The sequence below is a fragment of the Phascolarctos cinereus genome, unplaced genomic scaffold, assembly GCF_003287225.1.
Source record: "Phascolarctos cinereus isolate Bilbo 61053 unplaced genomic scaffold, phaCin_HiC Scaffold_3;HRSCAF=262, whole genome shotgun sequence".
NCBI classification, from domain to species: domain Eukaryota; kingdom Metazoa; phylum Chordata; class Mammalia; order Diprotodontia; family Phascolarctidae; genus Phascolarctos; species Phascolarctos cinereus.
Window position 1 is genome coordinate 70355003 of NW_027555736.1, and position 27876 is coordinate 70382878.

The 27876-nt window shown below is 40.1% G+C and overlaps 1 protein-coding gene across 1 annotated transcript in view; it reads right to left on the reverse strand.

Annotated features, from left to right (window-relative positions):
• Nucleotides 1-22083, reverse strand: part of DRGX (dorsal root ganglia homeobox) — a 44910-nt gene extending 22827 nt beyond the window's left edge. Inside the window, exons 1-5 of the mRNA XM_020996774.2 lie at nt 22050-22083; nt 16950-17047; nt 14984-15085; nt 12164-12336; nt 11960-12072 (exon numbers count right to left, since the gene is read on the reverse strand). Coding sequence (XP_020852433.1) covers nt 11960-12072; nt 12164-12336; nt 14984-15085; nt 16950-17047; nt 22050-22083 — 520 coding nt within the window. The remainder of the gene's footprint in view (nt 1-11959; nt 12073-12163; nt 12337-14983; nt 15086-16949; nt 17048-22049) is intronic.
• Between the last annotated feature and the right edge of the window lie 5793 nt (nt 22084-27876).

Sequence of the window (27876 nt, forward strand, 5' to 3'; positions counted from 1 at the left end):
ATCAGTTAGTCACACATTAATTACGTACTTCGTGGATTATTCACAATGCCTTTATTTTGTTCCTTGGACTTGGAGCTAGAACAGACCTTAAAGATCATCTAGTATAACTCTTCATTTTACAGATGAGGAAACTGAGGCCCAGAGAAGTTAAATACCTTGCCCAAATTCACAAAGGCAATAAGTGATAGAGCAGAGGTTTGAATTCAGGTGTGAGACTCAAAATTTAGTGCACTTTCCACCGGGCCACGCTGCATCCCTTTTCAGTTGCAATTCACCAGAGAATGCAAATTTATCAAATTATCCTAAGAAAAGCAAAATCAAGGATGCCAGTTCTGCTGGTTATGAGGGGAAGCAAGAGACCAGAATTCCAAAGTCAAACAGAAGTGATTTTTGGACTCTCTGCCCTTTGAATTTTCTGTGCTACTTACTGTCTACCTCCATTAGTAAGGAAATAGAGAATGGACTATAAAAGCAATAGCAAGAAGCATTATAGGATTTTTTTCCCACAAGCATTAGTCCTAGCTAAAAGCAGTATGATAAAATGATAAAGGACTTGGTGCGGTAAAAATATATTATACTGATAGTTAAGAGACCTGGATTTAAACCCTAGCTCTGACACTTACCAGCTGTATAACCAGAAGTAGCTTAAACTCAGTTTTCCTTATCTATAAAATGGGAATATTACTTGCACTACTCTTTGTTTCATAGGGTTGTTATAAGTAGAAAATATCTTATAAACTAAAAATTACCATACGCATGGGAGTTATTGTTAGCGTTCTTCTTAATTCTGAACCCTTTGATGGGACTTGGAAGAATATATATACTCTGGGGCTCCAGTTGCCTGAATCATCCCAGATTTCCAAGCTAACTGATCTGTCCCTCAAAATTTAGTACATGGTTCCTCATACTCCACCTCCCCACTCTGAGGAATGGTCAATGTTTAGAGGGGACCCCAACTTGTCGATACTAAACACCAAGACCATGAAGATGTTGATACTGGCCCTAACCAATGAATGAGGGGTAAAGTCTCTTCGCCTAAGAAGAATCAATGAACCTCCTTGTATTTCTCTGACACAGAAAACTCCATTAAGTGCATGTAAAAATACAGCCTCTGCCTCTACAACCAGATTCATTTTCCTATTGGCTTTACTTTGAATATTGAATAAAAGAATCTGGAAGAAACCTTAGAGGTCATTCAGCCCAAACCCCTCTCATTTTACAGTTAAGGAAACTGAGGCTCTGAAAGGTCTAGTGCCTGTTCTATTCAAGGCTCTATACCAAGCAATGGACTGGAGTTTGGTTCTTCCTACTACATATGATCAAATATTATGACTTCTATGTCACAAAAACACAAGGAGGTTGTTGAGTTTATCTCTTCCAGGAGCTTTTTGATACCACTAAAAGAGAGTGGCTCTACTTGACCAACATCTCACTGCTTGAGGCTGGTGTGAACATATTTTCATGGCCTTTAAGAAATTTTGTTATTTATCTAGAAAACCTCAGGTGTGCTTTTTTTTTCAAAGCCTAGGGTGCTCTCTTTGGGGCATTTAGAGTAGATAGGTAAGGCAGGCCAAGAACTCTCTCTCTCTCTCTCTCTCTTCCATCAGCTTCACCACATCAATTATTGAAAAGCTCATGGCTCTCAGCTATCAGAAAGTGAGAGCCTCCCCCCCAAGGTTCAATCCCTTTCTACTTCTTACCCTTATGTATGGGTTTCAGTGATATCTGGACCTTTGTCAGGCCCCTATTAGGGGTGGCTATTCCAAAAGGAAAGGGAGGACACAGTAACTAGAAGAAAGGTGTTGGTAAACACAAGCCATAGTCTAAAATGCCCCAACATTAGAAAGTCATTCTTTCAAGTTAATAAGACCCAACTCCATCTAAGATGTTCTCAGACTCTCAGGGTTTGAAAGAGGTCTCTGAGGTAATTCTGTCCAACTCATATCCCCTGTACAACATTAAAAACCTCCAGTGAGAGGAAAATCGCTACCTTCCAGAGGCTGCCCATACCACCATGGATAGCTCTCCCTGTCCAAAGCTTGCTCACAACAAAGGGAGGCACTCTAAAACCAAGTACATGATTCCAAGTTCAAAAGTCAGCAAAAATGGTGGTGAAATTAGTGGAAAGAAGCCCTTTCAATCTCCAGCTTTAAATATTTACTTCAACTGAGGTAGCCCATAATATCTTGGAGTTTGATCCTTTGATTTTTACCTGATCTCAATCTCCTAGGATTAGAAATAAAAGAGAGGAAGGAGGTGAGATTGGGAGAAAGGGTCTATCATGAAGGTTGGAAGAAACTGCTATATTGCTAAAGTCATCTCTATGGATAAGGAAAAAGAATGTGTCAGAGAAGGGTCATACTTCAAGGTCATACTACCTCTTGTTCCAAAGTCACACACTCTCTTTCTAATGAGGAGTATCAAATTCCCATAATGCCAAGACTGTGGGTGGAGTCTGTCAGGGTAGGACTTCCAGGGAAGGATGAAGCCCCCATGTGCTGCCACTTGGTACAAGGCGAGCAGTGAAGCACAAGGGAAAATTGGTGGCAAACCAGCTAGGAAAGCCATTTGGTGTCATGAAAAGGGCACAGGGCTATGAATCAAAAGACCTGTTTTGTTTTGTTTTTTACTACATGTGTGACCAGAAGCCAGTCATTTGTGAAATACATTATATTAGCATAATTGTGAGTGAATTTTTATGATTGCTTTCTTCCTCCCTTCTCTAAAATAGAGGAAGCTACCTATAAGCCGCTAGACAAACAGGCCTTTGAGGTAGTCCAAACTTCCATATGCCTTTCATGGTGTTCACTAGACCTAGGGCCAAATTCTGCTTCTGACTATATAAACATATATGTATACACATATGCATGAATGTATATGTATACACATAGATATACATATATGTGTGTGTATATACACACATATACACATATATCCATTTTGTTGTTGTTCAGTCATTTTTCAGTCATGTCCAATTCTTTAACCCCATTTGGGAAAGATACTGGAGTGTTTTGCCACTGCCTTCTCCAGCTCACTTTACAGATGAGGAAACTGAGGCAAACAGGGTTAAGTGATTTGTGCAGCGTCACACAGCTAGTAAGTGTCTGAGGCCAGATTTGAACTCAAGAAGATGAGTCTTCCTAACTCCAGGGCCAGCACTCTGTTCACTATGGCTCTACCTAACTGCTACTATATATATCCATAGGTAATAATACTATTAATTACTAGCATTTATATAGCTCCTTAAGGTTTGCAAATTACTTCACAAATATTTTCTTATTTGACCCTCACAACAACCGTGGGAGATGGGTGCCATTATTATCTTCATTTTATAGATGAGGAATCTGAGACAGACAGAAGTTAAGTGACTTGCCCAGGGTCACTCATTAAACGTAAATGTCTGTGGCTATATCTGGATTCAGGTTTTCCTGACTCAGGGTCCATCCTGTTATTTGATGTGCCACCTAACTGCCCTCATAGGTGAGTTGCTAAATTTCTCTGAGCCTTAATTTCCTCATCTGTAAAATAGGAGTGCTAATACCTGTAGCATTTATCCCATAGGTTTATTGAGAGGATTAAATGAGATTAAGAATAAAAAGCACACTTTGTAAACCTGCTTTTTGTAAACACTACCGTCAGTGATTATTTATGTGCTGTTATAGAGACTACTATTATTATTATCATCATCACCATCAGTAAAAATTGGCTAGAAAGCCCATTAGTGGAAACTGAAGTAATCCAAGGAACAATTAGTAAATGTGGACTGTAGTATAAAAATTAGATCTGGCTCTGGGCATTGAAATAAAGATCTAGGAAAATCTGCTCACTATTCTTAGGTACAGTAGAGGTTAAAAAGATTAAATTCCTACTTGTTGGGGGAAGCCTGAGAGAATGAAAGGAAGTGGGTAGAATGAGTAATAAAATAGTCACAGAGCAAACCCCACAAGTACCACAAAACAATTGAGTATTAAATATTTGGACATTATTTAGGACATAACTACCAAGCTCATATATTTTAAACCACACAGAAATTCTTGGACTCTGCCAGTGTTTTTTGCAAAGGTTTCCAGGGCACACATGAAAACAATCACCAAGGAGAGAAGTGATTGATCTGTGTGGCTATCTTTTTCCCCTTTTCATTTACTGGCCAGTGCATGAGTCAAGCTTCCCAACCCACCCAATGAGTCAGATCACTGTAAATCATTCTTGGCATTTGATGGCTAGTTGTCATTAGTGCAAATAGCAGCCCTCTGTCCTACCCCCCAGAATTGTTAGCCTTCCTGGTCATGATGCCCCTCATTCTTAGGCACTGGTCAGACAGAGTCAGCTATAGTCTTAACAGACCCATCATTTCTTCAATCTATAACAGTCAAACCCAGGGGAATTTTGTAGGATGGCATGGTGAGGTCCACCTTTACACATAGGCAGAGTAGGCAATGCCTCTGGGGGTAGCACAAAAAGACTGGGCTCTGGATTTTCAAAGGTTATGCCAATGAAAAGCAGATCTTAAGGGAGTTTAATCAGCATCAGTGAAGAGAACACTCAGACAAACAAAATCACTGATCTTTGGAAATATTGATGAAAAATAAAGACTTTTTCTCCCTGTCTTTTTACTCATCTTTAATATCTAATCCAACAATAGACCACAGTGTGAAATCCCCCAGCAGCAGAAAATCATCCTTTTGAGTTAAGGCATTATGTCTCTACTAGTCCCCTTTTAAAAGGCATAAATTACCTGGAAGGCAACATGGACATCTTAGTATTAATGTACTGAGTCATCAAGCTAGAACTGAAACACAGGAGAGACACATTTTAATGGACGAAAACACAGAAAAGTTCTACCCAAAATGGGCAGTCGGGATTGGGCACTGCATTCAAGGTATTGAATAGTAACTCTTTGAACTAACAGTGGAGTCACTTGAGTAATCACAGGAAATCGCAAGGTCAGTAGGTACTTAGGACTGGTGTGGTAAACACATAAGGACTCAGGAAGGACATGGAAACAGGAAATGGAAGGGCACCAAAGATGGCCCATGGTTTTAACCAAGGTCAAGCTTGATTCATCTCCTTGAAGGCACCACCTCCTCTATGAAATCTTTCCTGATCCCTGATCTAAGGTCAACAAGTCATCTCCCCTCTTGGGATCTCATTTTCCTTATCTGTAAAATTAGAAGTCTGAATAAGATGATCTCTAAGTTCCTGTCATGATTCTGAATATCTCCAATTTTGCCACGGGATAGCCCTAAAGTGGTAAGTGTCCTCTTCCTCCTGATATTTTTCAAAACACCTTCGACATTTCTTTTGCTCCCATCACTCCCTGTCTTGCATTATATTTGTCTCTGTTCATGTCATCTCCTTCCCCCCAAATAGGTTATAAGCTCCATGATAGGTACCTATAATACAGGTATTTATTTTTGCGCATTTTAGGTATTTAATGAGTGGAGTGGCATTCACGTTACCTTATATCCATCTACACCAGGACAATACAAGCTCCTTGATGACTTCAATATGAACCATGTTCAACAAACATTTTTGTAAGCACCTGCTATGTGCAAAGTACTGCACCTGGCAATAGTTCTGATATAGTTCCTATTCTCATAGAACTTACAGCTTATTAGGGAGATAGAGCACATGCACAAATAACTATAGTATATAATGCATAAGAGAGTTACAAGCTAAATGCTCATGTAAAATCAAGGGGAGAAAAAATCATCATCAACTGGGGGGAATCCTGGAGGAGGTGGCATTTGAGTTGAGTTGTAAAGGATGGGAAACTGGGAATTTCTGCCCTTTTTTCAACTCAGAAGCTTTCTTGTACCCTTGACAAATTCTAAGCATGTACCCAGTTTGGGGGATCCAAAAGTAGCTAGGTAGTAAGGTGGGTAGAGTACAGAATTTAGAGTCAGGAAGACCTGAGTTCAAATCCTGACTCATATACGTATTGTTGGTATGAGCCTGGGCAAGTCTTTTTTCAGCCTCAGTTTCCTCATCTGTTAAGTGGGAATAATAGTAACAGCACCAACTTCCCAGGGTTGTTGTGAGGATCCAATAAGATAACATGTAAAGCATTTTGCAAATTTGTGAAGTGATATGTTGTTGCATTTGCTGTCGCTGTTATTTTAGACAGAGTCAGGAGCAGGGATATGAAAGGTAGCACTTGGCTTATGGTCCTTCCCAACCCAACAGTCTGATGTGTGACTGTGCACTCTATAACCTTTGACCTATTCTCTCCTTTCCTTCTGTACTCAGTGTGGCCAGATGTCCATACTATGCCTTTTGCATGGAGTGAACAGAGTAGATAGTCCTGACTTCTTACAAATATCTCTTCAAAATCTGAGATATTTATAAAAGCACTTAACACGATGTCTAGCATATGGTAGGCACTATATAAATGCTTATTCTCTTCCTTCTTCCCTCCTTCCTTTTCCCTTCCTCTTTTTCAAAGAGTGAGTTTGGCTTCCTGTTGAAATATCTCTGTCCTCACCTTTACAAAAATTACCTGACTCAATTTTTTTCTAAGTTAGAATCACCTCTTACCTGGTTTTAGGAGTCTTTATCTAGTATCCTAATTATACTAACACACAAGCCAGCCTGTACAAAAACAGCCTTACAAAATGTGACATGGTGGGCATTGGTAAGTGCCCCCATACACACACACACTTGCCCCTCCCTGCCAGGGGATCTAAAATTTTAGCATTAGAGATTTGTTCCTTTGGGTTAAGTCATTACTATCCCAGGCATTCTCTTTAAAAAACAAACAAACAAACACCCCAGGGAGAGGTCATACATTAAACAGAACATAAACAAAAAGAGATGGCAAAACATCCCAGTCTAATAACCTTGGGCAAAGACCTAAAGCACCTCACTTGGGATGTGAACTAAGGAAAATCATACCCTACTGAGGTCAATGGGTCACTTCCCCTCACTGGACCTCATTTTTCCTTATCTGTAAAATTAGAAGACTGAACAAGACAACCTTTTAAGTTCCCTTCAGTGATAAGATTTCATGATTCCGAATATCCCCAATTTTGCCAGGGGCCAGCCCTGCTAACACCAAGATTATACATACATGTTGTCATTTAAATTTACAATAAGCCTACTTTTTTTCCAACTTACATAACACTTAATTAAATATCAGTTTAAAAAAATGTCTAAACCTTTTGCTACAGCCCTAACCCCACTGCTTTTATTCAGCTAGAAAGGCCAGGGATTCCCAGCCTAGGGTACACATACTCCTCTCCCAGAAGGCACAAGAAACATGTCAAAGGAATGGAGGGAATATTTGGTAAATAACTATATTATGCTGTTGAAAGTCACGAGTCTCTTTATTTCTTACATGCCTGTGCATGGTAAATGTTAGCATTTATTTTCTCTCATCCTGATTAGGAGGTACGGGTAGATTAACTGAAAACCAAGGAGGATAGAAACTGAAAAAAGTTGGGGGCTCCCACATTAACAATTCATCTTACTTAGGTCAGACGACATTAGTAGTGTAGTTTTCAAGGACTCTGATGGCAAATGGAAAAAGACGTATTCCTCACCCCCTATCTCTATGCCCAGCTGTGCCCAACAGCCCCAAATGTCTCACAGACTCTTTTCCTGTCTTTAGCTTGGTCTACTGATCAAGAAGGATAAATCAGGTGCCAAAGCAGTTCCAGTTCATAGGACAAAGGAAGGAATAATCTGCTCAAAAAAAAAGCCTCTGCTAATGCTCCTTTCCTGACTACTTCTATTCATACCCCTATGCGTTAGTGAGCCCTTCCACTCAATGTAGCTCCTACTCGAAACAGTAAATCCATTAACATTAATGAAAATTTCCTCTTGCCCTTCACCAAAGATGACTATCGCCCTGCCAATGTGCATTTCTGCAACACACCTGAAACCTGTTACTTCCTGGTAACAAACGCTTAGCCACGATGCAGTAAGTGTCCAAAGGATAAGTTGCAAGTCTAAAACATCTAGCGATTTTTATTCTGCTTTATCTGAATGTGGTCTCCACTGCATACTCGAGTCTATGCCAGACAAAGGCTATATGAGGTATCATTGATTCCAAGTACAGTCACCATCATTTTGAAAGGCTATAGCTAAAAATAAGAATGTAATAATTCCAGTCTGATAGACAACGTTATTATAACATCATAAAGTATAAAATAGCTCTTATTGGTATTGTGCTTTATGGTTACAAAGCACTTTACACACTTATCTAATTTGTTTCTTACAATGACCCTGAGAGGTGAGTAGTTTCAGTATTCTCAACCCCATTTTATCCACAAGGAAATTAAAATTCAGTAAGGTTGAATCGGTGGCCCAAGGTCAAATGACTAGGAAATGACAGTGGGGACCTCAGCTGACGTGTTCTAAGTCCAAATCCTATGTAGTTTCTTGCTACTGCCTTGCCCCCTGCCCCATGGCTTAAATGAGGACCTTGGATCCTAGACTTATTGCCATAGATTGACCTCCAAGGTACGGGTCTAAATTTTCCTAGTTACCTTGCCACTGGCCAAGTGGCCATTATACATCAGTTTCATCTGGATTTCCCAACTTATTTCAACAATTGAATGTAGAGTATGAAGAAAATACCCCTCCTCAAACAATCCAACATTAAAAGAAAAAAACTTAAAAGACTTTAGAACTCAGATCAGTGTAATGATTTTAAAAAAATAAAAAAGGTCCAGAGGACTGAAGATAAAGCTTGCTACCCACCTCCAATAATTACAATAATAACAATAATAATAATCATGATAGCCAACACTTTTAAGGTGCTTACTATATGTCAAGGTGCTGTGCTAAGCACTTTATAATTATTATCTCATTTGATTTTCATAACAATTTTGGGAGGTAGATACTATCATTATCTCATTTTACAGATGAGGAAACTGAGGCAAAGTTAAGTGACTTGCCCAGGGTTGTACATTTAGAAAATATCTGAGACCAGATTTGGAATCAGGTCTTCCTGACTCCAAGCCCAACATTCTATGCACTGTACCTATAGATGATGAACCTAAAATACGTATCGAGTCATTTGTTTTTGGACATGGCCAATGTGAGAATTTGTTTTACTGAACTATGCACATTTGTTATAAATTTTTTTTTCTTCTTTAAAAATTGTTCAGTTGGGAGGATGGGAAGAAAAGATAATAAATGCTTGTAAAATGAATAATTTTAATTTTTTTTAATAAAAAGTTTAAAAAACAAGATAAAATGCCTTACTTTCTCTGGTCTGATAAAATCCACAAAGGATTAGCCCATCTTTTGTCTGAAATGAACTAGACACACTTTTGGAAGACGACCCCCACTGTCAAGAAGTAGAGCCAACCTTATGTTTGAGTAGTATAGACAGTAGCCTTCAGAGTATGATGTGAGGGGAGCAGAAAAGACCTCCTCGCCCACAAAAATTTCCCCTGCTGCCCAGAAACTCATCAATAGTAATCCTACTCTAGGTGTTTCTCTTAAAATGGCAGCCACCCCCAATAGTGCTAAGATATTTGAGTCCTTAATACTTAGTGTTAGTAAGTGCAGCAGCCTATTCATTTAGTGAAAGGCAGGAGACACCCCAAGCAGAAGAGCAAGCGGCCCTCAGAAGTGGAAGAAGCATGAAGAATTAATGCAATTCAATAAACACGTATTAAGCGCCTAATAGGGCCAGGCACTGTGAATTTCATTGACAGAAAGTATCTCGGGTGGCTGTCTAACCTAACCTACACCTGAAATGAAATTTCCTCAATAACCATCTCCAACAAGTGACCATTTTGCTTTTACTTTACAACCTTCAGTGAGGGGAAAGCCTCAACCCCACCCCCACCCCCATCCCCAATCAGTTCATTCCACTTTTGGATAGCTCTCATTCTTAGGAAGTTTTTCCTGGTATCGAGTCTAAATCTGCCTCTTGGCAACTTCCATCAATTGTTCCTAATTCTGTCCTCTGGGGCCAACAGAACAAATCTAATTCCTTTTCCAGGTAGCAGCTCTTCAAGTACTTGAAGGGCATTAAAAGGGGAGAAAAAGCTTGCTGACTCAGGAATATGGCACGGGCCGGTCCCACACAGCAGTATAGATTTACTCCAAAAAACAAAAGAGGCGTTTGCAAAGTGCATAGACAGCCAGCATTGAAGTCAGGAAGCCTAGGGAACATTCTAGTCTTCCCTCTGACATGAACTGGCTATGGGACTTGGAAGGTATTGCCCTACATTGGAAAAGAGAGCTTCCTCGCCTAGGAATTCCCAAAACCAATGAAATTATAGCTGATTCGCAAAGAACAAGACCCATCCATGAGATAAAGGTTATGGATCAGCACCATCTTCACTTAGGTCATTTGCTTGGCACAATGGAGGCACCTGAAAAATGTTTGTTAAATTGAATGGTACAGGGCAGGGCTGAGGAACCTGCAGTCTCAAGGTTAGATGTGGCCCTCTAGGTCCTCAAGCTCAGCCCTTTGACTGAATCCAAGCTTCACAGAACAAATAAGATTTGGCCTCAAGGCCACAGGCTCCCCACCCCTGTACAGTGGAAACGGCACCAAAGAGTTTGTATTCAAAGCCTGCCTTGGATGTTTACTGGGTGACCTTGGACAAGTTGCTTAAAATCCCTGGTCCTCAGCGTCCTCCTCCATGAGGGGGATGGACCAGAGAACCTCCGAGGTCATTTTCAGATTTAGCTCTATGGTCCAATGAAATGAAATGAATTGAATCAGAGGCCAGGAACCTAGAAGAACCGGACCTACATCACCAGAAAGCTAACCCAATAACCACCAAGTGGCTACCCTCATTCATCACTTTTCCACTACTTTCCTTTGCGTCTGAAACTTATTAAGGAGTTTAAAAAAACCCTCAACACTGGCCTGGCCACAGCAACTCTGCCTTTCTGATAACAGTAATAACTACTAATCCTCGGACAACAACGGGTCCTGTTTTCAAAACTGTGATACCTCAGAACTCACACACTGAATCTCCTGTAGGTAGGGAACCTTTCAAAAGAGCAAGAAACAGTGGTCAATGTTTTATTAGGCAAAAAAAAATGTTATTTTTCTAAAGAAAGGGCTACTTTTGAGAAATATTCAGGGACATACTGGAAGACCAGTAGGTAAAGAAGGGATGCCCACAACAGATGAGGTTGATCTCTAGACAAATTTTATCAAACTAGAGTGGGGCATGGGGGATGGGGGGGTGGGCTGGAGAGATAGGCTGTGACAGGAGATGATGGCTAATGGGGACTAAACTAGAAATTGGAGTGGTCTGTGATAGAGAGCCCCATGCCAGAATTCCCAAGGCCTGGGTTCTAATCCAAGCTCTTTGTGTTAGCTACAGGGCTGGAAGGCATTTAAAATCTCTGAGCCTCTATTTCTTCAACTGTCAGATGAGGATAACAATATTTGCCCTGCTTATCTCACAGGGTTGACAGGAAGTTCAATTACAAGAATATTTAACAGAAATGTAAAATAATAATAAGCAGCAGCACATTGCAATAGAAAAGGTCTTGGTTCTGGAATCATTAGACCAGATTCAAATGCAGACTCTGATAACTATTAATGCTGACCCTGTGACTCAACTTGCTCAGATTCTCAGCTCAGTTTCCTCATCTGTAAAATGGGAATAATAACACTCGCACTATCATTGCACTACTTTGCACTAACTTTGGAGAGTTGTGATAAAAGTGCCTTGTAAACCTTCAATTGCTATAAAAATGTGGGTTCTCATAGAAAAGTAATGTGGAATCCTCTTCTGGGGCAGCTGAAGAAGCTAGTGCCTAATGAATTACTGGATTATAAAATAAAAATAATCCAGCTTTTAACAACACTAACAGTCATAATCATATACGCTGGTGAAGCATGCTTTAAATCCTGAAGAGGGATAGGATGCCACATTTAGAATTCTGGTGATAAAAGAAGTTCACTCAAGTGGACCCTAAACCGACTCCATCCTGCCAAGGATGGTCAGACCCTGAAAGGTATCCCTCTACTTACCTTTCAATGAAGCAACATGTGACAAAGCTTGAGCATAGGTAGCTGTGTTCAGGAGTGTTCCAGGTAAGCAGGAAGGGAAGAAAGGGCCTGTGGGGCCCACCGTTCGACTCAGGCTGGTAGAGAAAGAAAATCACTTAGCAATGAATCAAATCTCTGTGAACTGTCACAAGTTCTCCCAAGGGATAGGAACTTGTCCTCCCTTACCTCTGCTGGGCTTCCAAAGCATCCTTTTTGTTTCGAGATTGTTCCGCTGGGGAAGGGGAATTGATGTTTCTTACTGGTGGGGTTACTTCAGTCATTGGCTCTTTGGAGCCCTCCTGATCAGAAGCCCCTCTTTCTGTTTTCCTCCATTTTGCTCTTCGATTTTGAAACCATACCTGAAACATGATTGGAAATCATCAACCACCAGGAGGCAGGAAATTTGTCCCCCAAATACATCATGTTAATAAAAGGATTTCAATTCTCTAGAAGTCTGCTTCTTCGATGCTAAGTTCTCAAAAAAAAAAAAACCTTTTTTTCTTTTTAAAATTCATTTGCTAGAGGTGTGACCTTGAGTAAACTCACTTCATCTCTCTTTCCTTCCCTGCAAAATGAAGTGTTTTTGAGTATCTCAATCAATCAACAAGCAATTATTAAGCCCCTACTATGTGCAGGAACTCGACTAAGCAATAATCTCTAATCCATCATTACTGGGGGATGGGGGTATCAGTAATGCTTTTCTAAGGAAGCCTATTGAGTCTCATCTACTTCAGTCCAATCACTCATAGAAATGAGCAAAATACTCCAGCTCTTTACATTTTCTGGCTTCAAGGGTTTGAAGTAAAATGGTTTCTGTTCCCTTGAGGAAGATTCTAGTTTAACAGTAGTAGATGTATTATTATTGTTGCTATTATCATTATTATAATTAGTAATAGCACTTCACACATCATAGGAGCTTAATAAATGTTTAGCAACTAATAGCTTACATTTATACACACTGCGAGGTAGACTGGGCAGAAAGCATTCCTATTTTGAAGATTTAAAAAAAACCTATAGATCAGATTTAGTGACTTGCCCAGGGTCACTAACCCATGTCTTCTAACTCCTACACCCTGCTTCTTTTCTCTATGCTGTTATTTCTCTAAAAATAATTTGACTTTAACAAAGGTTTTCCTGGCTTCCAATTTGACTTTCCTTTTTCTTCCCATCACCCCATCGCTGTCAGTGATGTTACCTTGAATCATCTTCCCCAGTCCCTTCCATTCTTCCCTTTCACACACTGACTTACCATTGCAATCCTAGAATCCGGCAGAGTCTGGTTTGGGTACCGACCACACCGGCATGTTATCCTGCCCACATTGTCCCCCGATTATCATTCTCCTTCAACTCATTTTTTTTATTTAGTTGGCTTTTAATTGCACATATCAGCAAACGTTGAATAATGATTTTATCTATATTCTAAATTTAGGGCAGTTAAATGCAAAGCAAAATGCAGGCACTTTCTTGCGTCTTAATTGAATGAAGGTCACAGCTATAACAACATTTAATTGAGCCATTTTTCATTATCATATTTTAATGACTTTGCACTGACAGTTCGCCGGCTTCTGAGGAAAGAGCATGATGAAGTCATTTATTTCCCTATTTAGTTATTGTTTGACAACATCAGCTTAGATTAAGACTCTGCTTTAGAGTGCATTAATCATATTTGAATGAGCAAGGGGTACGAATGTAAACATTTCTCCCATCCTCGCTGATGCCCGTGTCCCACAGTAAGGCAGACCAAACAACTCAGTGCATCCATTGTCTGTTTGCATAATAGCCAACAAGAGCTCCAACAACAATTCCCGGCCTCTAATTGTTACCACCCCTATCTCACCCTTGCACCTTTCAGGGAGAAGTTATGATCTTCCACTTCTGAATGCTCAATAATTGTCCCATTTATCTCAATTTGCAGTTCAGTCTTTAGGCAGCTATCGCCAAACTGGCATTTTAAAAAAGGACCTATAGTATCCTGGCAAAAGGAGATTTTCATTTCCAAATAATAATCAGTTTAATTTGCCCACATATGACCAATGATTCATGTTCAGATTTAATAATCAGGATCACATAATCTGATTATAGGGGAAATAATTTGTTTACAATCCCCAATTTACTGCTCTGAATTCCATTATCTCTATTCTGCCATTGGGTTTTAAGAGATACTAACATGACCCTGGGGAACAAAAGGCAAACCATTATATTTCCTACAATTAGATCTTTGCATAGCCTTAACCCCAAGCCCCTGCATAAAAAAAAAAAAGACTAGGAACAGCACACAAGAAACCCCATAAATAAAATGAATCCATAATTGTCCTCAAAGAATGGTTCAGCCCAGACAACCTAGCTTTCGTATATGCTGAGTTATTTGGGGTATCTCTTGCCCCTACCTATCTGCTGGGCTTAGCTTGTTTATGCACGTAAATGTAATAAGTACACAGCTATTGAAAATAAGTCTTGGTGAGAGACTGTCGTCAGGTCTGCTTCACACTCCTCTTCGTGACTGCTTGCCTCTGCCATTTAGGGTTTTTTTTATTATTATTATTGCAAGCACATTTTGAAGCATTCTGAATGTCAGGGCAAAGTCTGACTTGATGCAACTTCTGAAAACCAGAAGAGGCCACACTTTCCCCTGGAAGCAATGGCTCTCTACAATGGACTAGCCCAGCCAGCCCTACAGAGTAGCCAGGATTGCTTAGAGAATCACGTCTCAGCTTTTTTTCCCCTCTCCAAAGCAAAGAAATGGATGTGCATTGATGTAATTTAGTACCTTAGAGACGCGGACAAATTAGTGTAGAACATTATCACTAGTTAATTATGAATGACCGATTAATCAACCTAATCTAATATTCCACATTATGTTGATGTTATTAAAGTGCATCATGAAAATGACAGATAGTCTTCATTTGCTTTCTTTGGCCAAATGTACACTCTGCATTCATGATGTCAAAAAAAAAAAGTTTGCCAGCTTTAATATTAGAGAGTTAAATAATTTAAAAGAATGTTTACCTGCACTCTGGCTTCTGTGAGGTTGATTTTCATGGCTAGCTCTTCTCTGGTGAAGACATCCGGATAGTGGGTTTGGGAAAAGACTGCCTCCAGAGCTTCCAGCTGATTAAAAGAGGAAGGTTTATTGATAAGAGGCTGTGGAACAAGGACAGAAATAGGGGCTAAGGCAAAGGATGCTGAGGTATAACAACGGGTTGCTATAAGAGTTGGAGAACCTATTAGAAGCAACTCCTTTGGGGCAAAGACAAGGTCCCCAGCTCAAACAAAGGAAATAATGGTGGGGAAGAAGTTATTACAAAATACCAGACTGCACCTAAAAACTCAGTCACTTAGAAATGCAGAAAAAAAAAAGCCTCACTAATAATAGCTTACTTATGTACAGTGGGGGAGGGGAGGGAAAGGGTTACAAAGCACTCTCACATCCATTATCTCTTAGAGAAAAATAGTATAGTGGAAAGGAGTATAGTAATGTAGAAACAACATAGTGCAGTGGAAAGAGCATTGACTTTGGAGTCAAAGGGCTTAAGTTCAAACCCTTGCCCTAATATTTACTACTTAAAGGTAGGGGTTGAGAGTTGAATTCAGGCTATACAAAGACCTAATTTTAGGAAATACAATGGTTTGCTTTTTATTCCACAGGCTCATGTGAATATCTTCTTAAAACCCAATGGCTGAGCAGAGATCATGGAATTCAAAGCAGTAACTTCTCTGGCCTCAGTTTCCTCAACTGCAAAATAAGGAGACTGGACTACTTGGCCTCTACTACAGGCTTCTACTTGGCCTCAGTCCCTTCTATCTCTAAATTCATGATCCTATAATCCTATGATTATTGGACTGGAAGCCTGAAGATCTGAGTTGCAGCCTTGCCTCTGACACTAACTAGCTGTGTGACCCTGGACAAGTCTCTTCACTTCTCTGGGACTCATTTTCCTCATGTATAAAAACAATGCATTGAACTAGATGATCTCTAAGGCTCCTTCCACCACTAATATGTCTTTGTAAGGGTGCTAAGAAGCAAATAGCACATTACTGTTTCTAAGGAGGAACCTGAACTTTGGAAAGGTAATGTGACTTTACTCATACTTACACAGCTAGTAAGCTGTGTTCATACCCATTTAAAATCTAATGATCTTTCCAGCACTTAAGAATATGCCTGGTGAATAGTAGGCGATCATTTAGTGTATGTTGACTAATTTTTTTTACTAGTTTCAGTAAGACAAGGATAAGTAATTTTTAAAGTACTGTTGAATTTTTCTTTAAAATTCATATGAATTTAAAATCCAGGGGAAGTTTGTTGTGTGCATTTTTAACACTTAGAAGGAGAAGAGAAACCATTTGCTGAAGTCTAAACACTACTAATGATCTCTCACATCTCTTCTGTTCTAGTATACTATGAATCTAAAGCCATCCAAAATCTCTTTTGAATGCTTGGATTTCTTTCCTGCTTACCCCCAGGAGATGAGCAAGTCTGTTCGAATGACCTTTTTTAAAAGGTGTGCTTACTGGAGAAAGTGGTAAACTAGGAAAGAAAAGACCTGGTCACTAACATATCAAACTAATCACAGGACCTTAGGCAAGTCACAGCCTACCCAGAAATCAATTTCTTCCTATATCATATTGGAAAATAACACCTGCATTGACTTCTACGTTGGGATTTTGAGGGGAAACAAATGAGATAACACATATGAAAGCACTTTGAAATCAACAAAGTATTATGCAAATGAAAAAAGTCACCATCATTATTGTTACAACATAGGTCCATGCTGCCTGGAAAGTAAAAAGCCACTAATGAATACTTCCTTTATGGCCACCAAAAAACCCTAAATAGATTCCAGTCAACAATGAAAATGGTTCAAGGAAATGAAAAATTAGATTAGCCACATTAGCTTGTCTAATTTTCCATTTTCTTTTAAACAGTACAATAATTTTTCTTTATATCTTTGTTGGGGTGGAAAAGACAAGGTACCTGCTGAAGAGTGAAAGTCGTTCTATTCCGACGTTGTTTTCTCCGTAAAAACCCATCATCAAAATCACCTGTGGAGTGGTTGCCAAAGGGCGCAGTGCCTACTGAGAACAGAGAGGGTCCAAATTACAAGGAGAGCACTTAATTTCAAAACATGGGCCATAGGGGTTGAAGGGAGTTATGGTAAAATCACAGAGCAGGTCCAAATCCCCACTAGCCTTTCCCAAGTTTTACTCCTCAGCATGTACAGAAATTGTATATTTTTCTTATTCGGAGAGTTATTCTACCCTAGGACTAGTTGTTTCTATATCAATTACACCATGAAGGGATTTATATTACCAAACTTCAGGAGGTGCATTTATTGGGAAGCTGCCTTGTATTTTATACTTATTTATGTACTTGTCATATCTCTCTACCTCTTGAAGACTGTAAGCTTCTTGAATGCAGGGACAATGTCATGTTTCTTCTTTGTACCCCTAATGCCTTGCACAAGTAGGGACTCAAAAATACTCATTGGATTGTTATTGGATTGGTGTCTAACTTACAAATGAAATTGAATTTGGAATGGAGGCAAGAGCCCTCTGTTACTTCCATCTTGTAACACATCTGGCAAATACCAAGACTCCAGTTCCCAGGTCTCTTACAGCATCTGAGCATTTAAGCTATCCTAAATAATTGCTCATTTATTCTAAGGACAATTGCCTGTTTTATCAGGCCTCTATATGTGGCAGGTTTAAAGATAAGAAAACTAATTTTTAAAAAATCCTCAGAATTACAGTCATATTTCTCTTTGAATATCAGCATACTTCTAGGATGAAATTTTATGAATGAATATTATTTACAATTGATTAAAATGCATCTGTCACACCCTAATGGCTCTGTTACAATATAACACTTAGCAAAAGAACTATCAGGACAATGGAATCAGTGAACAAAATATAGGGTAAGATGGGGGCTCTTCTTCAATGAAGCAGCCAGCAAGCATCAAGTAAAGACAGGGGTAGTAATAGCTCTGGGCTTCCTCTCAAAAGGAAGAGGTTTGGTTTTGTTTTCCTTTCTAAAGTATGGAAAGCTCCCAACGAGTTGTGGCCAAACATGGATCCAATGTGCCTGCAGACTATTTTCCAGATGTATACTGTTTATTTGTTAGTCCATGATGGCTTCTTAGGAAAACAGGTAAGGACGTCTGCATTTACCAAAGTATTTTTCACTTGGCACCCTGGGTTATTATTATTAGGATCATTAGATATTAACTAACAGGGACCTACCAGCCAAATTGCATGGACAACACAATTCAGGAGCACCACACATCAAACAAGAAAGTAGTTAAATCTTAGATGCGAAAAAAGGTTTACATTTTCCTTATTTCATCAGTTATAGTAGATCCTATGCTAGACCACAATGTATTTTGACATAGTACTCCCCTGACTTCTATTTACATGTTACTGCATATTCAAATTCTTCTTTAAAACAGCAAGCTAATTTACAAACATTTCTCCCCCTGGCTCATTCAAAACTTAAAAAGCAAAGCCTCATATCTTCATTGCAGTACAGGGAGCAAAACATTCTCCTTTTGAAACAAAACAAATGTGAGGTACTTATGGTTCAGGGAATCAAATAATTTCTTGAATCAGTAAGCAATAATGATAATCAAAGTTTCCAAAGAGTGTGAAAAAATGGGGAAGTGGGGTGACTTGTCCGCAATCCTGGGACTTATTTTTCTGAAGAAATGTGTTTAGAATGAATAATGTGAATGTACCTAAATGCATGCATGATTATGAAATAATAGCTCTCATTTATATCCCACTTCGAGATTTACAAACATTACACCAAGGATGTCTTCTGAACTAAAACACAGCATATCAACTTTTACCCTAAAAGTATTTCATGAGAGATAAAAGGATATTAACACTCCAAATGCCGGTGGTCCTTTTATAGTCAGTCTCTGGCCCAGGGTATCCACAGTACTTTTTCCTCACACTAACTCTAACCAAAATAAAAAGCTCTATTTTACAACATTAACAAGGGAACAAGTTTGCATAAAAGTGAAAAATGATTTTAAAAGAACTATCCTTCTATACCATGGTTCAATTTTGTTCAACTTAACAAACACCTAAAAAATAACAAGCTAAGTGCTGGATCAGCATGGGCAGGGGAGGAGAAGGAGAAGTGGAGCTGATGACAGGAAGAGGGACATCAGCAAAACCCATGTCTTTTCTTTCATCCAGAGAAAGGAACAGTGCAACCAGTTAACCAGCCAGCTAGGGACTCTCTTCAATGCAGCATCTGTCTTAACTATAAGTTTATGGGGCTTTGTCAAGAAATAAGACAAAGTTAGCATTGAAATGAACAAAATACGAAATATGTGAGATTTTCCATCTTGGTCCATAAAGGAATTCAATGCTCACTATTTTCCAGGGCCTTGTACACTCTTCAGTTTTCACCAGAATACTAGCTTAGCAGTTTGTAATTGCTCCAAGTCTAGGCAGGTGTTTTAAGAGCAGAACAAGGCACATCTGGTCAGCCACTCAGTTAAATACAAATCTTCCCCCTGTGTCTTTACCATATATTTTTCTGGGCACACTGGCTTGTCTTTATTTCTTTTGAGAAGCCAACATAACTTAGCAGGCAAATATGTGTCATTATAAAAGGCATGTACACATGTGTGCTCCACAGGATATGCTGTACACATCCCAAAGCGGGAGTGTTATTAAAGTTCGTCTTGCTCTAATAATCTCTGGCTTGCTGAGATGGAAAGCCACTGAGTTAGCTTCAATCTAACAAAACCAATGTACGCAAAAGCCACTAGTGCAGCAGTTTCATACAAAAAAATAAATAAATAAATAACAAGAAAGTGTTTTCCCTCTGAAACCTTAATGGATTAGTGACTAGTGTTCTTGACTGTTCCTTCTATTCTCTACGTCCCTTTAGTTTTCCCCTTTCCAAGAGTAATACCAAACAATTGGTTAGGTAACATTCTCATCTCATGCTTTTTCTACACCATTTGAAAAATAATAATAACCATGTTGCGGAAAGTGTGGTTCAGGTTACTGAAGCTTTAGTAACTTTGAAAGAAGTTGTGAAAATGACTCAACCCTTAGATTGATAGAGCTTCTTTTTACCACTTACTATTGCAAGGAAAGTATTTTATAATTTGGAAAGTGCTATGTAAACATGAGCCATTAGTCATAATAAAGAAAATAACAACAAAAAGCTTCTGCTATTGCATGATCATATTTGATCATGATATTTTGATGATATCATGATTTTTATATAATGCATATGATATTTGATCATTTCCCTTCATTCAGTTAAAGGCCTGAAAGAAGTCTTCAAATGAGACATACCCCTCCAAAAAAAAATGCTCATATTGCTAGAGGAACACTTGTTTTGACTGTCTGGACACACATACATACGTACAGGCAGGGTCTCAGCAGGGTGTTTACAATCAAGTACTGATACCACACAAAGGCATCTTCTGTTTCCAGGACCTTAAAAGGCAAATGGGCCAGGCATCTGGAGATGACAACTCACCTCCATCTCTTTAAAGGTGGAGTAGGGGAAAGTTGCCAGCACTGAACAGTAGTTTCTTAAGAGACTTACCAGCAAAGCCCTTAAACCTCTGCAAGTAGCTGGGAAGCCACTATCTACATTCTGTTGAAGGTGACAGAAGCTGAGAAGGAATGCTTTGCATATTTCCTATAACATTTCATGGAAGGGATAGTAGGCCAAGCTGGACATTGTGCAGTCCTAGCCATCTGGACTGTTCTCAAATCGTTTAAAAGAAAGCCTCTTTTTCACACACACACACACACACACACACACACACCTCTCAAATTAAGGGCTTACCTATGGTGGGGGGGAAGGGGGAGTGGTGCTAGAGGGTATTTTCACCTGTCCAGGGTTTGTCCAAGGATCAGCACCCACAGTGGAAACTGACCAAGTTCAAGTCCTTGCCCTGCCTTCTTTCTCTGCCCCATGGCCTCGACCCCACACACTCAATAAGATGATTATAAATTCGCAGCACAAAGGCTACAAAAAGCTTTGGAACCCCATACAACGTCTCCCCAACTCCTCTGCCTTAGTCATTTTACAGACTGTTGGTAAAATAACATTAAAGATTTATGCTGCCCCTTTGGCTTGGGGAGGAGCCTGGGCGGGTTTAGAAAGTCCCCCGATTAGAGGCGTGACACCAACATCTGTGCAGCGAGGGGGGAATAGGCTTTTCCTCCATAGCCCGGGGGCTGAACTGTGGGCTCTCTCCGCAGAGGGGAGGCAGGTGGCAAAATGTCACTCTGAGGGGGAAAAAAGAGAACGAGGAAAAGAAGAGGAGGGAAAGAGTAAAGTAGCAGGAGAGGTAGAAAAGGATGAGCAGCAAGGAAGGAAGGGGGAGAGAGAGAGGGAAAGAAAGAAAGAAAGAAAGAAAGAAAGAAAGAAAGAAAGAAAGAAAGAAAGAAAGAAAGAAAGAAAGAAAGAAAGAAAGAAAGAAAGAAAGAAAGAAAGAAAGAAGAAGAGAAGGAAGAGAGAGAAAGAGTGAAAAAGAAAGAAAAGGAAGAAAGAAAGAGAAGGAAGAGAGAGAAAGAGTGAAAAAGAGAGAAAGAAAAGGAAGAAAGAAAGAAAGAAAGAAAGAAAGAAAGAGAGAGAGAGAGAGAAGGAAGAGAGAGAGAAAGAGTGAAAAAGAGAGAAAGAAAAGGAAGAAAGAAAGAAAGAGAAGGAAGGAAGGAAGGAAGGAAGGAAGGAGGAAGGAAGGAAGGAAGGAAGGAAGGAAGGAAGGAGAAAGAGTTGGGCACCACAAACTCAAGAAACACCTGAACAGCTAACACAACCCTTTCAGGGAAAAAAAAAAAACTCAAAAATGACCCAACGCACTCTATTTCACTTCTCTGGCCTTTTCTCAGCCTCTCAGTATCACTTCTCTAGCGATTTCTCCCAAGGCCTGGGACCTTACAAGGGTCTGAAAGCAAATTAGCCCTGCTGCCCCACCACGATCCCTCCCTAAAAAAAAAAAAATGCACACTCCAGAAACATATCCTCTCACGTTCCCCTCCAGCCCCACAAAGTTGAGTTTTTGGCTTTCACGCGGTCCGAGCCGACAACACTCACCCTCTAACTGCGGAGGACAGTGGAAATAAAACATTGCAAACTGGGAAGCAGGTTCGGGCTGGGGTCCAGGGCTGCAAAGCAAACAACAGAGGTATTTTCTTTCCTATACTTCTCTTCTGCCTCCCCACCCCCTTGCTCTGCCCCACCCCCGCCCCCACCCCCTTTCAGTCTGAAGGTGGAAGGTTCAAGTCAAACCCAAACTGCACCATTTCTGTGTGACACCCCTGAGAGGGGCTGGAGGCACTCTGGTTTCAGGAGGTAAAAAAGGAAATTCTCCCCACGTTCTCCAGCCCATGCAGGGTCGTTGTGTCCCATTGATGAGACATAGTTACCTTTTCTGCCCCCTCCCCCGAATTTCAAACTTGAAGATTATCCACTTAACGGAATTTTTCTATGCATTCATCCTTCTGAGTGAGTCCAAGAGAATGGACGCTTTCTTTCTTTCATCTGTACATCTAACTCCCTGGGCAAACATCTCCAACCGAAAGTTCCTCCTCTCCTCCCCTCCCCCCTCCCCCGACTCCCGCGAGGGAGGGCAGAGACAGACACACAGTCTTCAGTGGGGGCGGACAAAACCAAGAGACAAACACCAAGACCTAACAGTATTATCTCTTCTAAACTAATAGGAGCAGACAGCAGCGGGGAAGAATGTCCTTTCCTTTCCTTCCTCATACTGTGGCTCTCTTCATTGCCAACGGTGTCGAGATACATCCTGGAAATCCGGTTCCATTTGACAGGAGGTTTCTGTTAAGCAACTAATATTAAACGCATGTGAGGGGGGTAAAAAAGACAGAAAATAAAAATGAGGCGCCTCATACCTAATGCGAGTAGAAACGAAAGCACCAGTCGGACATCTAGGCAGCGTAAGGAGCTGGGAATTGCCGGCTGCAGTCACAGAAGGACTCTACAGAGTTCGGGAAGTGGCCAGATGTCTTTATATCTGTCTACAGCATGATCTGCCTCTCAGCACTTGCCTTTATAATCTCACGCATAATTGGCCTTAATCTGATTATTTCCAGCGCTGTCTACAGTGAGTAACTTGGATAGGTCTATTGGGCCTTACAAATGGCCCACGTGGTGTTTAAAAAAAAAATCCGTCATTTCTCAGCAAACATCAGGAATGTTGGTTGTTTTTCAACACCCCCCCCTTAACAAACCAGAAACAAACAAAAAAAAATTATTCTATAAACACTTCTATTTCTCCTTGCTCCCTTGGTCCTCTGCTCAGCTCCCTTAGACTGAAACCTTATTTAAGAGGGAGGGGGGAGGGAGGTAGATATATATTTACAGAGAGATTTTTTTTCGGTACTTGCTCTTGTGGCGAAGGCCCAGCGGCTCCGGGATTGGAAATTGACAAAGCGCCGGTAATTGCCCGCCGGATGGGTTTTGGGGGGACGCTTTGCACACGACTTCCCTTTCCAAGCGATCGTACAAAAGGAAAGTTTGATTTTGTTCTCAGCAAGGGGTCCCTGGATTTATGCTCGCTTCCAGTCTGCAAATGATATGCGGTGGGACCCTTCGCAATTACTTTTAAAATGCATCCGAGGCAGACACTCAGCGGAGAGAGACCGCCCTTCCCTCTGCCTGGGTGAAAATTAAACTCTAAAGTACCGAGCTGAAATTTTCAAGTCAGGGGCGCGGGATTGGATCAAATCACATAAACTGCAAAAAAAAGCAAGTCTAATGGCGTATAATTGGTTCTGTAATAGCATTACACAAGGATAATAGCCTGTTATGGCCCCCTGCACTATTAAGTGCTTCCCTGGCGGAAAGCCTTTATGATATTAAAGGGGGAATATAATGATATTTTGGTTATTAAATGCGTGTAATTAATTTATGCACCACTGAAAATAAAGTTGGTATTATGACCCACTCAAGATGCATCAGAAGATGCAAGTCAGACAACTGTTGATAAGTTCTGGTGTCTATGTTTCGTCTAGACTGCTGATTTTATTTTGGGACAATTGCTTCTTGGACAGACTACACAAATTGAATATTTTATAAACATTATGATGTTCTGTGCAGCAACCGAATAAAGGCGAAGGAGCCCCGCAAGGTCTCGGAATCCTGGCGCGATCTTAAAGACACAGTATTTGGAACAAAAGAAATCGCGTGTCCTACACCTATGTCTTTTTCTGGGATCGTGGGGAGGGAGACGACTAAGCAGTTGTTTGCTGCTTTGGCATACACCGTGGGCCCTGTGAAATAAGAACTCGTGGGAAGGTGCAGTTTAATTTAAGACCATTTGGTGGGGTTTCGGATCGAGGCCCGCCCTCAGTGAAGAAAACAAACTCGACTCGACCTGAGGAAAGGTTGGCTCTGCTGCTCAGAAGAAACAATTTAAACTCTTCTCCGGTCGGAAATTGGGTAGGTGGAGTGGCATGTGAGTGCCACATTCCGGGAGATTTCAAGCAGTGGGGGAGAAGATGGGACACCCTTTATTAATCTTTCCTGAAGATGAACTTACGTTTAGTCAAGTCGACATACTGGAGAGAGGGCTGAGGAGCTCACAAAGGTTTGGGCCACAAGCGAGTGACTTAACTTCCAGGCTTCCTAGTTCCTTGTGAATGAGCCCGCTAAGCGTTCTTCCGAGGTCTGTCTTCTTCCCCACCGAAAGAAATAAAATAGCAAAGGAGGGATTCCACCGCCCCTCTTAAAATCCAGGGACAGGACCCGTTCAGTAGGCGCCCTTATAACCAAAAGTCTAAATCCCCCCACCCTACGCAGGAGAAGGGGTGAAATGAACACCTGATCACTACAACCTTTAATAAAATAGTCCTAACTTCATTATAGCGCTCTTGGGGCTTGTTCGTCTTACTGGGGTAGGCGTGGTGAAAGACAGAGTTGCACCCTCTCTAGCAGCTTACAGCTGGGCAATTTAGTCCGGGAGTATGGACTAAAGACTCAGATGCTTGTATAACAAGGCTAAGCGCTCCAAGTCTTCGCTTTAAGAGATGCACGTTAAATATGTGGACATAAATTACTAAGACCTTTATTAATTCCCTTTTCTGAGCGACAGGTTCGCTCCCTGTAAACGGGGCTAGTGGGCAACTAAATGAAAAAGAGCTGAACGGTAGTATTTCTGCCATTAGTATTCTACCATTAGTAGGTATTATTTCTCAATCCTTGACTTACACTTCAAAGTCTGTTTAATGTTACTGAACTGAAGGTAGATTGGGCGTCATTAAAAGTTATTCCCAACAGAAGTCTTCCTCTAGTGCTCGCATCAACAGCGTTCCCAGGATAAGCTGGTTCAGTACCCTGGACAGAGCCATCCGTCTTTTCCCTTTTACTTCGCTGTCCTAAGTCCTCGTGCTGAGTTGCAGAAAAGGGAGCACAGATTCCTGGAGCAGTTTGCATAACTTCTTAGAGGAATTAGTTAAACTCGTAGACATCATATTATACGTTGATCCAAGTTTGTCTTTTTTCCCCCTTCTCCCTTTTGGGAAAGTTATCTGGTAACGGAAGCTGAACCTTCCACTCCGTATTCAATCTTTGCCTTTGTATTGAAATATCAAAGTTCCAATACCTGCTGAAAACGGGTACTTGCAGAAAATTCTTCTTAGTCTAGTTTTTGAGGAAACAAAGACTTTTCCCCCCAAGCAGCTCTGAGCTTTCCCTTTCAAGGGAAACGGACAACCCAAGTGTATGTGTCCCCCACTCATTTCCCCTTAGGGTCAACAAATCTTTCACTTAAAACAGACCATAACTGAAAGGCTCAGAATCTGTTTCCCCTGTAGTCGCTGGCCCCCCTGTACATCATCTCACTCCCCTGGTGAAACCCGCTAAGGTGGGTAATCATTTCTTCTGAATCTTCAAGTTGAATTCACCCCCTACTAGGGGCGGCATGTGAAAAGGATAAGACTAGAGGCAGAAAACGACATCAAAGTTTAATTTCTTCTCTCTGGCTTTACAAACATTCAGGACCCAACGCAAGATCCGATCAAAATTTTCTCTACCTGGCCACAAAAAGGGGGTGCTGGTAACTAAAAGGTTATTTTTCCTTTATTCATCTGCAATAAAATGTATTTTCCAATTAACCAAATTTGCCGATTTGTCCCGCTTGGACACTCTTATAATTTATAACATAAAAGTGTACTTTCTTTATCTAAAGACCAAGGTGACTGCTTTTAATTTTCTCTAACCTCTTTACACTTGATGTTCACCAGACTCATCATGTTAATTGGCTTCATATACGGATCATCAGTTTAATGAAGAAATAAATCCTTTGTTGCTTTATGCCCCTCTGTTTTAACAGTGATTGCTTTAATGAAGAATGTGACGTGTTCCCAAATCAAAACTGCAGGAGACATTAGAGAATGGGTTTTTTAATACTATGGGTGAAATGCTTATTTAAAGTTAAAACCATGAAAATGCAGTATTCCATCAGATTCTCAATCCCCCTCCCCCAGTTATAATGGGAAGCACCATCCAATTCTCTAGAGCCAGCAAAGAGAGAAGAGACTGTAGTCTATTCTTCAGTGTACTTTATGCCTCTGAAAGATCAAAGGTAATTATTGTATTTAATATAGAATGTCTTGTTAGCATCTTCAAATTCCCATCAGGAATCATCCCCTAGCTAATAAATAGGACTGTATGATTTCATCTTCCATCTAACGTATCAGAGATAAGAGGAAAAATTGGCAGAGAGGGAAGCATAATTCAACTTCCAAGGTTGTTTACTTAAAGTAGGATTTTTTTAAATTACAGAACTACAGAACGGGGTGGGGAACATAGCTATGGAATTTCCACTTTGGGGTAGCTTTTTACAGAAAAGGCCTAATTAGAGAAGACACCTGAAAATACAAAGACCAAGAACATAAAAGGGAAAATATGAGCACTGTGCTAGTAACAACAGGCTACAGCAGCATACTTATAAGGACCAAAACAAATGTAATCAGAGGATGGTAATATGAGTTATATATCTCTAATATCAATTAATAGGGGAGTATTCTTAATTTCTCTTTAATGGATATTTGATTTTTCTAATTTTAATCTTGCTTCACAAGTGAAAAAAAAACATTAAAAAAGTACTAAGAACAGCCCCAAAAAGGGGGTGGGGCTCCTGAAAAATCCTTCATTTTAAGTCTTTCTTTGTCTTTTGGTTGGATTAAAAGTCATTTTAAATTATTACCTTGAAAGTTTTCTGTACTGAGATAGACACCAAATCTTCAGAAAATTAAAGGGATTCAAAGCTCAGGTTTACTGTTTCAAACACTATTTCCTTAGTGGCATTTACTTCTAAACTTACATTCAATTTTTTAGGAATTTTGAAGTCTTTGTAAATATCTTAGCCACCCAAACAAGTACACAAATGCTAAACTTACTTAACATCTCAATTCTCTGGAGTGGAGTGATCAAAAGAGATTTTCACCAAGCTCCCTAAAAACATGTTTGACAGGCAATTTCAGGGCATAGAGGGAGAGAGATTTTATTCTTATAACACTGTGGCTAAAGTAAATATAATACACCAATTGGTCATTGATGTTTAGAGGGGGAAATCACTACTGAATTCCTTATAAAGTATTCTGGAAGGGCTCAGGTAATTTATCATTATATACGATAGTATTAATAATTTAATAACAATGACATATATTTGAATAAGGCTTTATAGTTTATAAATCATTTTCACATACATTATCTCTTGATCCCCAAGACAACTTTATGGGGTAGGAAGACTATGTATTATTATCCCAATTTTATAGACCAGGGAACTAAGTGTCAAAGGTGACATATCTAGGAAGTAGAAGATTCAGTTCAAGAACATAAGTCTCTTGAATTCTTTCTTTTTGTGGTGCTTTCTTTATTTTTAAAGGTCACCCTCCAA